This window comes from Panthera uncia (assembly GCF_023721935.1).
Source record: "Panthera uncia isolate 11264 chromosome A3 unlocalized genomic scaffold, Puncia_PCG_1.0 HiC_scaffold_11, whole genome shotgun sequence".
Classification (NCBI taxonomy): domain Eukaryota; kingdom Metazoa; phylum Chordata; class Mammalia; order Carnivora; family Felidae; genus Panthera; species Panthera uncia.
Genome location: NW_026057578.1, coordinates 58873229 through 58889818, shown reverse-complemented (window position 1 = coordinate 58889818; position 16590 = coordinate 58873229). Strand labels below are relative to the sequence as shown.

Sequence of the window (16590 nt, the reverse complement as noted above, 5' to 3'; positions counted from 1 at the left end):
CAAGAAGAATATATTTGTGTGTGGGTGGATAAGGGATGGCAAAGACCAGAAGTCCAGTTTGGCACAAATTGAATTTGAAATGCTTGTGAGACATCCGAGTGGAAAAGTCAAGTAGGTCTGCAGTTCAGAAGAGGGTTTGAGGTAAGGATATAACTTTAGAAATTGTAAGCATATAAAAAATGAAGGTCATGGGGATGGATGAGATCATCCAGAGAGACAGAGAAAGAAAGGAAGTGTAGAACAGAAATCATGAATAAAGGCTGAAAGATTCTACTATTTAAAATTGGGCAGAGGAGGAGCAGTCAGCAAAGGAGCCTAAGGAAAAACAGTCAAAAGGGCAGGAAACAAACCAGGAGTTTAGTATTTGACACCTCAAGAAAAGTGGGGTTATCAATAGCTTTCAATGTGGTAAGTCTTCTGGTAAGACAAGACACTGAACAGAGCCCAGTATGTTTGGTTCTGTGGAGGTCACTGTGACCAAGTTGTGTAGTTCTGGTGGGGAGGTGGTGCAGAAAGGAGTCAAAAGAAGAAGGCCCCAAGGCCTATCAGGAATATAGAAAATGAAATTCTTTATTAGCCACATATTATTCAACATATATCCAACATATTACCAGTTCTGTGATGGAGGATATTAAGGGAGAAAACCTCTAAAATGCTATCACCAATGAACTGTTAATAAGTTATACACACACACACACACACACAAAATATAATCCCTAGAAGAGCCACTAAAAAAGCAATACAAAGAGATACACTAAAAATACTATAAATAAATAAAGACAGACTCCTGGAGAATGTTCAAGAAACCTATAGGAAGTCAGTAAAAAGAAAACAGAAAGATGAAAACAGAAATAAAAGGAAAGTGACAGAAAAGGAAAAAATAAAGCGACAGACTTAAGCCATAATATATCAGTAATTACATTAAATGCAAATGTTCTAAATACATCAATTAAAAGACAGAGATTGGCAAAATAGGTAAAAGATATGACAATAATACACTGTAAGAAACTCACTTCAAATACAACAACATAGGTGGGTTGAAGGTAAAAGAATGGAAAAAGTTATATTATGCAAACATTAATCAAAAGAATGCAGCAGTGGCTATATCAGTGTCAGATAAAGCAGACTTCTGAGCAAAGAAAAGAAAATTACTAGAGATAGAGTGGAACATTACCTAATGATAAAAGGTCAATCTACGAAGAAGACATAGCAATCCTAAATGTTATGAACCAAATAACAGAGCTGTAAAATATGTGAAGCAAAAACTGATAGAATGGGAAGGGGCAATAGACAAATCCACAATTATAGTTGGAGATGTCAACACTCCTCTCCCAACAACTGATAAAGCAATTAGAGAGAAAGTCAGCAAGGATCTAGAAGAACTCCACAAAAGCATCAACGAACAGGATCTAACTGACATTTATAGAACATTCCACCCAACCGCAGCAGCATACACATTCTTTCAAGTGCCCATAAAACATACACCAATGCAGACCATATCTTGGGCCATAGAAAATACTCAGTAAATTCACAAGAACTGAAATCATAGCAAATGTGTTCTTTGACCACAGTGGAACCAAACTGGAAATCAATAAAAGTAAGACTACAAGAAAGCTCCAAACATTTGGAAATAAAAACGACCCACTTCTAAACAATCCATGCATCAAAGGGGAAGTCTCACTGAACTGAAGTGTTCAATTACATGCAACATGGTTGAGTCTCACAAACATAATGCTGAGTGAAAGAAGCCAGAATGAAAATACAACATATCAAAATCTGTGGGATGCAGCAACAACGTGCTGAGAGGGAAATGTATAGTGTTAAATTCTCATATTATAAAAGAGGAAAAGTCTCAAATCAGTAATCTAAGCTCCCTCAAGAAACTAGAAAAAGAAGAGCACAATGAACTCAAAACAACAGAAGGAGGGAAATAATGAAGACAAGAAATCAATGAAACTGAAAACAGTAAAGTTGACAGCAAATATCAATAAAATGAAAAACTTGTTTTTTGAAAAGATCAATGACATTGAAAAACTTCTAGCAAGACTGACAAAGACAAAAATAAGAAAGTATCAAGAATAAAATGGGATATCACTATAGACCCAGACATTAAAGGGACAATAAAAGAACTTTTTACATGTAAATGTGACAACTTAAATGACATGATAAACCAATTACTTAAAGAGCACATAGTGCCATAACCTACCCAATGTGAAGTAGTCCAAATAGCTCTTTAACTATTCAGAAAACAGAATTTTTAAGTGTTAAAAATCTCCAGGCCCATGTGGTTTCACTGGAGAAATCTGACAAACATTTAAAGAAAAATTAGCATTACTTTTATATAATCTCTTCAGGAAAAAAAAAAAAAAACAAGTACAGGGAACACTATTCAATTCATTTTATAAGCCAGTACTGTCCTTATTTCAAAACCAGACAAAGACAATACAAAAATAGACACCTTCAGAACACTGCTCATGACCCTGAAAGAGAAACATGGTGAGGATGAGGAGCAACTGCAATTCTCTTATACTCCTCATGGGAATGCCAACTGGTGAAACCACTTTGGAAGATGGTTTGGGATGATGTATTCATCTTGTGCACGCACATACGGCATGGCCCTGCATTTCTACTCTTGGGTGTAGACCTAACAAAAATGTTCCCATATGCTCACCAAAAGACCTGTACAAGAATGTTAACAATAGCACTATTTTAATAGCCTCAAATATCTTCATGCCCATCAGTAGTAGAATGGGTAAGTAAATTAGGCTATATGCACATGAAGAAATATGAGTAATGAAGACGAACAAATTTCAAGTACATGCAACATGGATGAGTCTCACAAACATAATGCTGAGTGAAAGAAGCCAGAAACAACAGATTCCATTGTTACAACGGATACAACGGATACAACGAATCTGTATGATTCCGTTGATATAAATTTCAAAATGAAGCAAAATTACCCTCTGGGTATTAGAAAAACAGAGGAGTGCTTATTCTTCTGGAGGATGGTGACTGGACAGGGACATGGGAGACCTGAGAGGCTGGTCATGTCTGTATCTTGATCTGGGTGCTGACTACATGGGTTTGTGTGGTTTATGAATATTCATCACATTGTATTCTTAGATTATGTGTACTTTTCTCTATGTATGGTATATTCAATTGTAAGTTGACTAAAATGCAAAACACCAAAAGCTTAGTGGATCTGGTGATGTGAAGATAACAGGTAGAGCACAAGTCCTGAGGAAGCGGCAGGCTTTGGGGATCTAACACTAATTCCCACTTTACAAATGGTGACCCTGGAGCAGAGAACAGTTTAGGGGCTGGGCTGAGGCTGCAAAGCTACTGAGTCACTAGCAGAGATTTGAACCCAGGGAGCAGGGCTGCTCAGTCCGGGCTTACTCACTAAACTAGCCTGTGTCTTCATTTTTGAGAACACAGAGGCAATGAGGATAAAGGAAGCATTAGATAGAGTACTCAAATGCATGTGAGTCTGAGGTGACTTTAGGAAGGGTAAACCAGCATAGCAAGTTGAAGCTCTTGTGGGTATCTCTTTGTCACAGCAAGGGACCAATATTCACAAGGACAACCAGATATCATGTAAGAGAAGGCTAAGGAGGTTAGTATACTGCATTTATTGAGGCAGGGAAATGTACCATACATTTTTGAAAGATTTTGGGTTAAGGGACAAACTCTGATTACATCTCACAAGAGCATTTATGTTAAATGTTTAATTATCTCCCAATGCCAGAGAAATGCAGTGTGTGTATGCATGTTGCATGTGTGCACAGGCTCTAGTCTTTAGGGGCACAGTCATATTTTGGTCTTGGAGGAAAATAATACCATATCATTAGTCTTCTCTAAAGCATGGAAATTATGATTTTGTGATTAGGGCAGGCTATAATTATAGGCCAAAGCAAGATAACTTAATATAATTAGTGTTAGAGCAATCACTTAAACTACCACATACAAAACTGCTGTCTGGAGTCTTAATTACACTACTGTATAAAAATCATTCATTCTGTCAGCCGTTTTCACTGCAAACGAGAAAAGGTGTACACACACAGGCACCAAATATAAGAATAAATGATCTAACCTATATATTCACAATATAATACTATCAATGGCTACAGATTAGAAAGGAGTAGCTAATAAAGCAAAATGATTCAACGAAAACTTTCTACTGCCTTACAGAATGTGTCTGGTATATCCTTGATAAATAATTTTTTTTAAATCGAGTTTCCAGTGGAAATATTTCCTGGAAATAACTCTGGAAAATTCTTTCCAAATTAAGAAAGCTTGCTGAATGCAATACTCTGTGAATCCCTTTCTAATATAAAGTATACATAATCTACACATCTGATATTACTTAATCCACAATGTACCTATCTGAAACTCTCGCTGGGAAAAAAAACATGATAAGATGAAATCATTAGGTAATAGTCACATAGATGAGGAACCAAAATTAGGAGTGAAGTCATTCTCAGTTCTGCCAAGATTGCCATGTTACAGATACCTGACTCTCCTGGTATGCACACTAGAAACAAGGTAGTCACTTTCTACAAAACCCAAACACTAGCAGCTCACCTTGCTCAATTAACCTTCCTTCACTTGGGGTTTTCTCCACTTGCCACTCTAGTTTCAATTCAAGTTCTACTTCACACCCAGGCCCCTCTTTGGTGCCTCACTTTCTTCTTCAAGGTGAACAAACTCTGTGACCTCACAGCCACATTCTGCTTAGATGCTCTTCCTGGAAATGTTCTTTTGAATTTTATTTCACCTCTGCACACTCTCTTTGTACATTATTTCCATTTGCATGGTTAGACAGCTGAATCACCCGTATAGCACACCATGACACCTTTATAAAAATTCACTATTTCAAGATCAATTGCACCCAGTCTTATATCACATGTAAAAATAACCTCTGAAAAAAACTCTCTGGATTGTTTTTATACCTACCACATTTGTCCAAATTTAACAAAATACCACACGGATAATAAGAAGAAGGAAACAGAAGTGTAGGAAAATCTATCTTTTGTGTTTTCAAGCTTACTTTAAAAAATACAAACATTTCCTGAAACGCAGAAGTGAAAGTAATGAATGTTACGTGGATATTTTTCCACCTTAACTGACTGATCAGAAGAGTATTTATAAACCCCTGACTGATGTCTCGAGCTGGTAAATCAACACCAGGGAAGAACATTTTAAGCACATTTATCACCTAAGACAAACAGCCTATTCAGAGCATGATTATTTTTTATTCATCATTGAAGTTCACCTCCACATTTGCTTCTTCTCAATGTTAATAATATCTGTATAAGGTTTCTCAATATTTAATATTACAGCTTGCCTATTGCATGCTGATGAGGTTAGGTCACAAGCTTGATCTCTAGAAGACCAATGAGCTTTGCCAAAAAAATAAAAGAAAAAGAAAATGACAAAAGGGCCTATTTTATACTGAAGTCTAATGCTAGTTAGCTTCATTGTAAGTACCCATTGTTGGTTTCAATGACATAAAAATCACAGTATCACAGTTTTAAGGGAAATTAAGACTAAGATAGTTGAATGGACTGGCCCAATGGCATGGAAGCTCATAATTATCAGAAGGCACCCACCATCCTTGAGCACCACAATTTAGAGTGTGTATGACTCAGTTAATACCCACCGAGTTAGCAATGCTGTGTCACATTCAAAAGACAGTAACATAAAAGAAAATCTTACCTGTTCATTCTCCTCTTCATCACTACTTAGCTTAAGGTCATCTTCTAGCATTCTGAAAAAAGGAACAAAGAGGTATAGATACTTAGCAAATTCAAAATAATTCAGTACCAAAATATCTTTATTAGAGTAATGATTTAACCATAAGTCTGTTTTCTGATTAATTAAAAAAAAAACCCTTTTTTTTAAGCTTTTTCTTCTGATGTACTTAGGAAATAACAAACTGCCCCATCATGAAAATTAACCCTCTTAACAGTCCTTAATAGGGTAAGATGGGTTGCTTCAAGAATATGAGGTTTTATTTTATTTTTTTAATTTTTTTTTAACGTTTATTTATTTTTGAGACAGAGGGAGACAGAGCATGAACAGGGGAGGGGCAGAGAGAGAGGGAGACACAGAATCTGAAACGGGCTCCAGGCTCTGAGCTGTCAGCACAGAGCCCGACGCGGGGCTCGAACTCACGGACCGTGAGATCATGACCTGAGCCGAAGTTGGACGCTTAACCGACTGAGCCACCCAGGCACCCCAAGAATATGAGGTTTTAAACAAACAGAATCAAATAAAGCTTTTGGTTGTGAAGTTTTAATTCCACAGTATTTGTTCAGTGTTTACCATGTGACAGGTGCTATGCTATGTCTCCATTTACTATTCAAGGTAAACAATGAGAGAGCAAGTAAAACTCTTCCGACAGCAATAACACAACAAACTAGAGCTGTGAGCATTGGCTGCTTAGGTCTTCCACCGGCCAAAGATCTGGAGAAGACATCTGCCTGAAGATCCTGCTGGATGAGGAAAACTCAACAGGAGAGAACTTTCTAGAAAAGACTCTGTGAAGGCAACTAACTCCCCAGTGCTCCCTGGTGTCTCAGATTTGCCATGGCGGAGGCAGTGGGGAAGTATACTTTTGGGTCTGTAAGAGTTAAAAGTAAAAACATACAAACAAAAAAAATCAAACCCTATTATTTCTGATGATGATAAAATTGTATTCTTATTACCATTAATGAACTGTTTATAGAATAATAGTTTTCAGATTAATTCATTTCAAAAGAAATCTCAGAAGGACATTCTATAACACAAATGAAAGCAAAGCTGTTCTGTGGGGGGTGGGGAAGGGTCCATTTGTGATAGATCCTGGGGCTCCAGGAATCAGTCTGAAGGCCACTGAACCCATATACTTGACAGGCCTCATTGTTCTCCTTGAAGTCACCTTCCAAAGACTCTACCCTAAAATGTGCCTCGTTTCTTTAAAGGCCAATTGTGGGCCCATCATCAGTATATTCCTCTGAATATTTTTTATAAGTAATTTCAGTGACCTTTGGGGTGAACTTGGGGTAAAGATTTGCTGGGGCAGTGCGTGGACCTAGTTTTGTCCCAACCGGCCATGTGTTTGGAGAAAATCACTTAACTCCCTTACCCTTGGTCCCATTTTCTGATTTGTAAAATGACAGGTTATGTTGGGCAATCTCTAAGGCCCAATCCTGATTAAGATTCCATGAGTATAGAGAATAAAATTACCCCTTACTTTGTAAAGTAGAAAAACTCTTCTATTTGTCATAGAGTGAGACTGAGACTTTCAGTCTCTGAAAACTGAGAAATTTCTAAGCAATTTTTGGTGTACCATTTAAACCATAACTATTAGGACACCAGATCTGCTTTTTCACAGGCTATGGCTATTCTACCAATATGGAGAAGTATCACTCTTTTATTATTTCAACCACAGGCAAACCAAGAAAACATCAGCAAAGACTGCAGAGCTCCATCCACTACTGCCCTTTATATCCGCTTGGCTGCCATTCATTTCCTTTGACCTTATAAACTCCTACCCTTGGCTTCAAAGAGAAGAGACGTGGTGGTAATTTATTAGAGCACTGTTTAGGAAGAATGTAGGAAGGGGACTGTGTTTTCTTTGTCCTTGAGTATCCAGTGACTAGCACAGTGATGGCACACAATACAATACCAGCTTGCTGGCTGGGCTGGGGCACCTTCCCCACGATTATTTTCCTACCAAAAGGCACAAATGCCTTTCTGATGAAAAACCCCAGAGGAGCAGGATAGTTTCTTGCCTCCACCCCTCACTCCCTCTTTAGAGGTAAACTGCCAACAGCTATTTGGTTTAATCTCAAGGACTGCCCTGCAAGCATTGGGTGTTCTAAGTGTGGGTGGTCCTGTCAGTGGGTGGAAAGAAGGAGGGGGAAGGACACACACAATCATCATTAACAACCCCCTTGTTGTTGGATGGAGGTCATATCAAGGGTGACTGAGAAGTTTCATCTTTATATAGGCAATAGCGTGCACAGACTTGAAGGCCACTGTCAACCACAGCAAGAAATCCCAACATGCCCCAAAGCAAGGGATCATAGCTTGGCTGCACACCAGCCATGTGACTCGGTCACCACGCGAGGCTGGCAATGCTGGAAGTAACCACAACAGTAAAAACAGTGTGTGAGGTTCTCTTTTAAGGTAGGAATACAGCTTATTTTTGTTTATTTTAAGCATGTGCTAAAATGTGTACATGCATCAATGCGTGTTTGTTTGAGTTTCATACTGTCTCTCATATCCTCTGATCCCTGGTAAGTCACACCTCTGGGTCTTGGCTTTGTCATTTCTATACTTGTCATTTCTACTTTGTCATCACTTCCAGAAGAAAGGCAGTCAGAGATCCACCTTGCCTTGTGAATTTTTTATATTGAGAAAAAAATGAATTTATTGTGTTTCTGGCTGAGATCTAAAAACAAAGGATCGAATGTAAAAATACCTCGTATTCAAGACAGACTTCCAGAGAAGTCAGAATCCAATGAAACTTCAGAATCTTGAAATATGTCGAAATGGCAATGAAACACTAAGTCAAACAGCTCATACATAATCCCACAGCAATCCTGGGGTGCCGCTATTACCAACACTTGCAACCACAGACCTGGAACAGCCAGTCGCCGCCACCCTGTGCCCAATCCCCAACAGACACGCTGAGGAAACTGATGCTCAAGGCCATCCAAGAATACAGACCAGCCCTTCTGTTTTATTCTGATGGTCACAGCAGAATCCCCATGACTCAACTCTCAAAGTGAGTGCTTGTTTCCATTCAGTGCATTCTTCAAGTCTGGCTAAACAGACCTGGGGAAGAGGAGCCAAAGTGTGTATTTGAGGTTATAGCTGAACAATGAAATGTGGTTAGAGAAGAAAAATGCTGTAACCCCCACAAGATCCTAAGAAATGTCAGTGTTTTGTGTGCGGCAGGTAGACTGCAGGCTGGGATTATCCTCCAGCTAAACACACAAATGGTACTGTTGCAATCCCCAACTCTAATCCCACCCACTTGAGAACATTTTTATCATCTGTCTATTTCTGAAAGGAACAGATTGGCATACGTACATTAAACAAGAACAAACAACTACAAAGGCGTAAGCCAAAAGTGAGAGAAAATCCAAATTAAGTGTTGGCCAGGCCAAAAGGCAGGGGCTTAGGATCTCTGACTCTATTTCCGAAAAAGGAAGGCAATGCTCTGAAGGGCTGAAGGCAGAGTTTGGAATGGGTCATATGCACATAAGCCCATGAAGCCTGTGCTTCGGCGTCATGGTGGCTCACGTGGGCACCTGCCGCACCCTTGCATCCTTACATTTGAGCACCACCCAGCCTTCTTCCAGCCAATGATGCCCACCCAGAGAGAAAGCAGCTCCCTTTCATGCTCCCTTAGCCCCTCCCCTTCCAGACCTCTTGATTAGGAGCAGATCTCAGCGTTGAATGGATCTTTGTGCCAGGTTGGCTAAAAGCACTTTCTACGTTACCTCATTCAGTCCCACAGCAAGTCCTCTGAGGTGGGCGCTGCTGGGACAGCAGGCTGTGGTGGTCCCAGCAGGCTGCTGGGACAGTCAGGCTGCCAGTATGAAACGTAGCTCTGCCACTCACCTAGCTGAGTGACCTGATACCTGCCTTAACGGGTTTTCTGGAGAAATCATTACACAACCCTTGGAAAGTGCTTAGTACAGAACCTGGCACGGAACGAGCATTCAATAAATGTTCATTTTCACTAATATTCCTCTTTTATCTCTGAGGGATATGCCTTAGAGCATTTAAAGAATTTGCATGGGTAAACAATGTGAGAGAAAAGATATTTCTATAATAATGCCTTAAATCTAAGCTCTACTTACCAGAATAGAGCTTTCTACTTTTTTTATACCTTTTCCCCCCTTACTTTCTATTTTTCTTTTCTGAAAAGAAAAGATGAGGCTCTCTAGAGGGGTAATGTATTTTAGGGTATAATTGCTGCCACGGTTGATTGATCGGATGTGGCTTCACAGCTAGAGAGGACAGTAAACATGCCTGTCACCCTCAGTGCACAAGGAGATCTGCTCTGAGGGCCAGTGGTCAGCCACGTGGCCACAGTCCCTCAGCAGGAGCCACCAAGTGATGACAACAGGGATGATGAAATAAAACAGACAATAAAATGAAACTTTTCGAAGGATGACCAGGGAGCAGAGGTGCGGCCAGAGGTAAACAGAAACCTGGACTCAGTGCCCTGAACACCAGAGGGGCTGTCAAACTGCTGTCAGAGGCACTCCAGGGTGGTATCCCTTGTGACTTCCCTCTGAACCAGGTTAACTAAGAACTGAGATGTTAAAGGACTCGGGCAAGAGTTTTAAGCATGTTTAAATTGATGATTAAGATTCCATCTATTTTTCACTGGGGAACTGCATTAGACAACAGTTTCTTATCTTAAAATTACTGTCCCAGGTATGTTATGCCATGCCCTACGAGTACCTGGTACAGGTCAAAAGGTTTGGAGCCACAGGAGGGGGCCTTGTGCGGCCTGCGTACAGGAGAGGGTGTGACAGAGTGGCTTTGGAGCTCTGAAGCCACTTTGCCGTGTGTGTGCCAAGTACTACCTCTGCGGGTGGGTGTTAGGGGTCTCTTCTGCAAGTGAGGGATGAATGGCAACACTGCCTCTCCAACAGCAGGATTGGCATCCGGTCTCTCAGCCTTCTACTCCTTCTTCTGCCCGTGTGCCAGTGAGGGGGGGGGGGCTGGCACCCTGTCTCCCAGGGCTATTACATTTGCATTGGCACTATCACTCTCGCCATTTACAAACTGCCTGCGGTTGTGAAGCTCTGGCACACACAGTTCTCACAGAACCCAACTGCCTCCTCTGATGGGATCTTCAGGAGCTCTCATAAAAGGGAGAACTTAAAACCCCTACAACTTTAATATTTGTGGCAACTTTCCCACATGTAGTATTTTTTAACTGGGCAACAAATTTATGTTGTTGCTAGTCCTTACATTTTTGAGGTACGGCACTTTCCAGGGAACAGGAACAGTAGCCTACCCTTAGCAGATGGTCAACTGCTTCTAATGCTCCACTATTTCTTCACAGGTATTGCAAACGGGCACATTAACTGCCTTCAAATGTAATGGCAGCCATTTCACAGAGCAGTGGTTTTTAATTAATAGGATTTCCCTGGAATTACTTGCCATTTGGGGCCCTTAACAGACCTGAATCCTTTAGCCCTTTAAAGTTCATTTCATTTTGCTTGATCTTAATGGCTTTTAAAAAATCTGAGTTTTAATTGGGCTGTTTGATTTTCAGATTTGCTTCTATATCTGGTGCTACTATGGTCTCCACCTATTTGAAATTTAAAGCCAAAGACAAATGTTTATGACTCCCCATTAAACATATTCATATATGCAAATATCTATTCTAGCAATTAGCAGTGCACGATAGCCTACTCGTTATGCAAGTATACCCCTCTGCAGGTATTCCCCAAGCCATCATCTCTACTGCTCAGAACATGGGGAGGAAGTTATAAAACACATTTCATTCTGTCTGAAGTCCACTGCTCTGTCAGGGTCAGTGCTACCATCTGCCTGGGCTTATTTTCATAAATAGGTAACCACTTTTCCTCTGCATTTGTTCAGAAGAATTTAGCTCATATCACTCCAGTCGACTGGGAGCCAGGAAGGCTAGGATAGGCTCACACTGGGGGTTGGTGATTTAATGCATCCAAGGTACAAATGAAGTAACTTAGTCTGGAAACAAATGGAGAAATCAGGAGTAAGACAAAGGGTGTGGTCTAGATGACCCAAGCGTTTTCAACTCTGATATCTTCCTATCCAGGGTTTCATATTTACATCTTTTGAAGCAATGTTGATGCATAGAGAGATGGTTCACATATATTTCCTTCCTGGACCTCTTCTGCCTGGGGCTGTTTTGGTTGTCAATGAAATCACAAATAGTTCTCTGATTCTGTCACGCTCATCCTGGGTTGGAGAGTGAAGGTGCATTGTATCTTTTCTGTTTGTGACCTTACTTTTCCTTACAGATGGTAAGTTCCAGTGGTCTTTTTCTCCCATGTACAAGCTGAGTCCACCTGCTACCTTCTACACAGGCCCATCCTCCCTGGGGGCCAGTATCTCATTTCCTACTATTTAAGACTCTCACAAAAAATCAACCTCATTTAGAAAACCTGCTAAACCCTGGTGAGATACGAGACAAATGTCTTTGAAATCTCATATCTAGCATGTTAATGTAGAATAAATGGAAATCAAAGGAAAATGAAAATCAACACTAATAAAAAAAATCACAGTCAGTGGTGGGATGAGTTCTGGAGACCAGGGGGCTCAGGAAAAGTTGTGAGGAGGAGAGAGTACTCGAGGGGCTTCAAGGTCCTAGAGGAGGCAGATTGAAATCAGGGACTCTATCCTGCCCCGCGAAGGAAGGGTGACAGCCAAGCACAGAGTGCTTGGGGGAACAGAGGTATTTATTTCCCTCACTCTCATGATATTTTTAAAAAAGTAATACATACATATAGTTCAGAACTCTCCAAATAGGAAAAAGTGTCCAGGGGCGCCTGGGTGGTTCAGTTGGTTAAGCGTCCGACTTTGGCTCAGGTCATGATTTCACGGGTTCCTGGGTTTGAGCCCCACGTCGGACTCAGTGCTCACAGCTCAGAGCCTGGAGCCTACTTCAGATTCTGTGTCTCCCTCTCTCTCTGCCCCATCCCCACTCATGCTCTGTCTCTCTCTGTCTTAAAAATAAGTAAAACATTAAAAAAAAATTTAAAAAAGGAAAAGGTGTCCAGTGAAATGTCTCACTCCCAGCCTTGTTCCAATCCTCTTACTTCTTACTTTCGTCCCCCAAAATCACCATTGTCTATAGTTTCTTATACAGTTTCTTATAAGAAATAATAGTTTCTTATTATTTCAGGTTTTCTTTATGCATCAACAAGCAAATATGAATGCAGCACATTAGATCCATCAGGGTACGTACATGGCATTTAAGAACAACTATGAGGTGGACAAATATAATGTCAACTGGATCCTCTTTATCTGGCTGTGGTAGGCAGCTTCCAAGATGCTCCCAATGATCCCACCTCCTGGTATTCATGTCCTCATGCACTCCCCTCCCCTGAGTGTGGCTGCACTTAGTGACTTGCTTCTAGTAAATGGAGTAGGGCAAAAGGGATGGGGTGTCACTTGCGAGTTCAGGTGACCTCTGCTTGTTGGCATGCATGCTCTTACTCTTCATGCCTGCTTGCTTGGATGGAAAAAGCTGCCAGGTTGTGAGCTGCTGTACGGAGAAATCCCCATGGCAGGGAGCTGAGGGGAACCTGCTGCCAACAGCCAAGGAAGAACTAAGGTCCTCAGCCCAGCCACTCAGGAGGAACTGAATCTTGCCAGCAACCACATGAGTGAGCTTGGAAGTGGGTCTTTTCCCAGGTAAGCCTTGAGGGGACTGCAGACCCACTGACCCCGTGCTGCTTTGTGAGAGGTCCTTAGCCAGAGGACTCAGGTGAGCCACACTCAGATCCCTGACTGACAGAAACTATAGAGTAATAAGTGTTGTTTGAAGCTGCTAAGTTTTGCTGTAATTCGTTAGGCATTGATAAGTAATTCATATGCTGGCAGATGATTTTAAATATTTAGTGTGTCCCTTTTCAAGATCACTCTCAGCTGCTCAAGCTAAAAGCATTAGCAGCCATTATTCAAGCCGTTCAACAGAAGTATACTGTGGGCCTAAAGGGTAATTAAAAAGTTGTAAAAGCCATGTTAAAAAAGGTGTGAAAAACAAGTAAAACCAACCAACAGTATGTTTTATTTAAGCCAACATATCGTTTCAATGATAATATACACAGTTCAAATGCTCACTAGCCACATGTGGCTAGTGGCTCCTATACTGGACAATGCAGGCTCATAGAAGGTGAGGGGTGGTCAGATATCTAGAGGTTTTGTTTTTCCCACCCCACTCAGCCCTCAGCCCCCCATTGCCTATTTCAGATGTCAATCTCTAACACTTCTTGCCTGCACTTGACAGGGTGCGATGAACAAGCCTATGAAGGCAAAGATCCTGGTAACTTAGCATGTGAAGGAACTGAGGGAGGAGAAAGGGAAGGTTTTGGTTAGAATCATCATAAATGTGTAGCCTCCACTGACTACCCTTGGTGGAGACTGGAATCCCAGAGGTCCATTTTGTGTCAGTTAAATGTTTCAGTGACCCATTCTGCTTCTAATTCTGATGATGCTAATTACATGTAAGCTTTTGGCTTCACAGAAGAACTGGAAAGCAGAACCTTGCACAAAGCTGCAGGTGGCCCACAAGAGGGGTAGGCTCAGGGCAATGTGTTTGGGAGCCATGGCCTAGGAAACCAGAACAGTGGGCAGCCTTGCAAATACACCTTGTCAAAGGCTGACTGTGCAAGGGATGTCTACCCTTGTTGCTCTGACATACCCGCTTCTCTTAGAGATAGTAAAGACACAGCTCCCAAAAGTTATTTAAAGAATTCTAGATTTTGTTTTAAGTTGTATATTTTTAAAAGTGTGCTGGTTGGTTTTTTTTTTTGGTTTTTTTTTTTTTGTTTTTTCACTTGGAATTGCAGTTCTAGCTCGGGATGCTGAGTGGCCCAGAGGGAATTCTCCGTCTAGGAGAAATAGAATGCTGGGCCCGTTTTCCTTGAACATCTCATAGATGTTCACCCAGTTTGTGTGACCATGAAAGTATGAAAATGCTCCATCTTTTCCATTTAGGGCAATGTAGGCCACAGTTATAATGAAGCATTCTGTGAACACATCAGACTTTAAAATTGCTCCTTCCTGAAAGAAGTACAGGAGAAAAGGGCCGTGTGGACTCTATCGTTTCTATCAAAAAACAACCGTGGCTTTAGAAATAGCACTTTAATAGAGAAAAGCTCTCTCCTCAAAGACAGTTTCAAAATTCCTATCCTTGTTTGTTACAAGGATTTCTAGAAAATTAGTTTCTGAACTTGGTGTCCTCGGTTTTAGAGGATTCAATTTCTAAGGCTGAGTAAATTCAAGTACAGCATGTGAAAGAATAAGATCCTTTTCCAGGTAGATACCAGAAGAGAGGTCAGAGGACCCTGACTGGGAACATAAAGTTTTCTTGGCTGCATAGATTCGATGATGGGTATTTCTTTATTTAACCCTCTTTGCAGGGGAATGTTTACACCTAACCAGAGGAGAAATGAGATATGCACATATATGGCTTATGTTTGTGATGTTGAATATTAATTGGTTGTCAATAAATTAATAAGCTGGTTGTCTATTCTCTTTGCTAACTAATGTTTAGCTTATTTAATTGATAACTTTTGACAATAAGAACACACTGAACCTAAAACGGTTACACATCCAGTAGGTTAAGATTTGTTCTTTGGTTCATGATGCCAGTTTTTGCATTTTTGTGGCTATTGTTATTAATAAGTTAACTGCTAAGTGTCCCTAATTGAGAGATTTATTTGAACTGATAAAATGTTAGAATTAGAAAAGAGAACCAAGCATAATCTCCTAATTAGCAAATGAGTGCACTTTAAGTGATACCCACCTCACATGTTGCCTGTGTATGGCATAACACAGTGGTTTCTAAACTTCACTGCACATCAGAATCACTTGGGATCTTTGAAGAATACCACCCCCACATTCTTATGTAACAGGGGTGTGAGCTGGGCAGCCATGTTTTTAAAAGCCTCCTAGGTGATTCTGATTTATAGCAAAGTTTGGGAACCACTATATAACACACACATGGGCAAGAGTCAGAAGAGCTGCATGTCTTCAATAGTTCTGGACCTAAATTCTGAAGTTTTAGTTTACCCATTAATAAAATGGGATGATAGTTGATTCATATGAGAAAATAAGGTGAAAGCACCTTGGCAACTGCAAAGCCTCGTAAGGGTTTCTCAATGATGTGGTTAACATTACTTTAGGTGCTTTAAAAAATACTGATTCTTTTTGCACAGTGAATGAAGCCATCAACAAAATCATAAGGCAACCTACTGAATGGGAGAAGGTATTTGCAAATGATATATCTGATAAGGAGTTAATATACAAAATATATAAAGAACTTATACAATTCAACACCAAAAAACAAATAATCCAATTAAAAAATGGGCAGAAGACCTGAATAGACATTTCTTCAAAGAAGACACACAAAGGGCCAACAGACACATGAAAGGATGCTGAACATCACTCATCATCAGGGAAATGCAAATCAAAATCAAAATGAGATATTACTCTACACCTGTTAGAAAGGCTAGAATCAAAAAGCTAAGAAATAACAGGTGTTGGCAAGGATGTACAGAGAAAGGAACCTTCATGAACTGTTGGTGGGAATGCAAACTGGTGCAGCCACTGTGGAAAACAGTATGGAGGTTCCTCAAAAAATTAAAAATAGAACTAGCATATGATCTAGTAAGTTCACTATTGGGTATTTATTTAAAGAAAATGAAAACACTAATACAAAAAGATACATGCACCCCTATGTTCATTGCAGCATTATTTACAATAGCTAAGATATGGAAGTAATCCAAGTGTCCACTGATAGATGAATGGATAGAAAAGATGTGGTGCGTATATATATGGTGGAATATTAGTCAGTCA

At 40.3% G+C, this 16590-nt stretch overlaps 1 protein-coding gene across 6 annotated transcripts in view; it reads right to left on the bottom strand.

Annotated features, from left to right (window-relative positions):
- AFF3 (ALF transcription elongation factor 3) overlaps positions 1-16590 on the bottom strand; it is a 565834-nt gene that overhangs the window by 112447 nt on the left and 436797 nt on the right. For all 6 annotated transcript variants that reach the window (XM_049650171.1, XM_049650172.1, XM_049650173.1 and 3 more), the window contains one exon: positions 5719-5770. In XM_049650171.1, coding sequence (XP_049506128.1) covers positions 5719-5770 — 52 coding nt within the window. The remainder of the gene's footprint in view (positions 1-5718; positions 5771-16590) is intronic.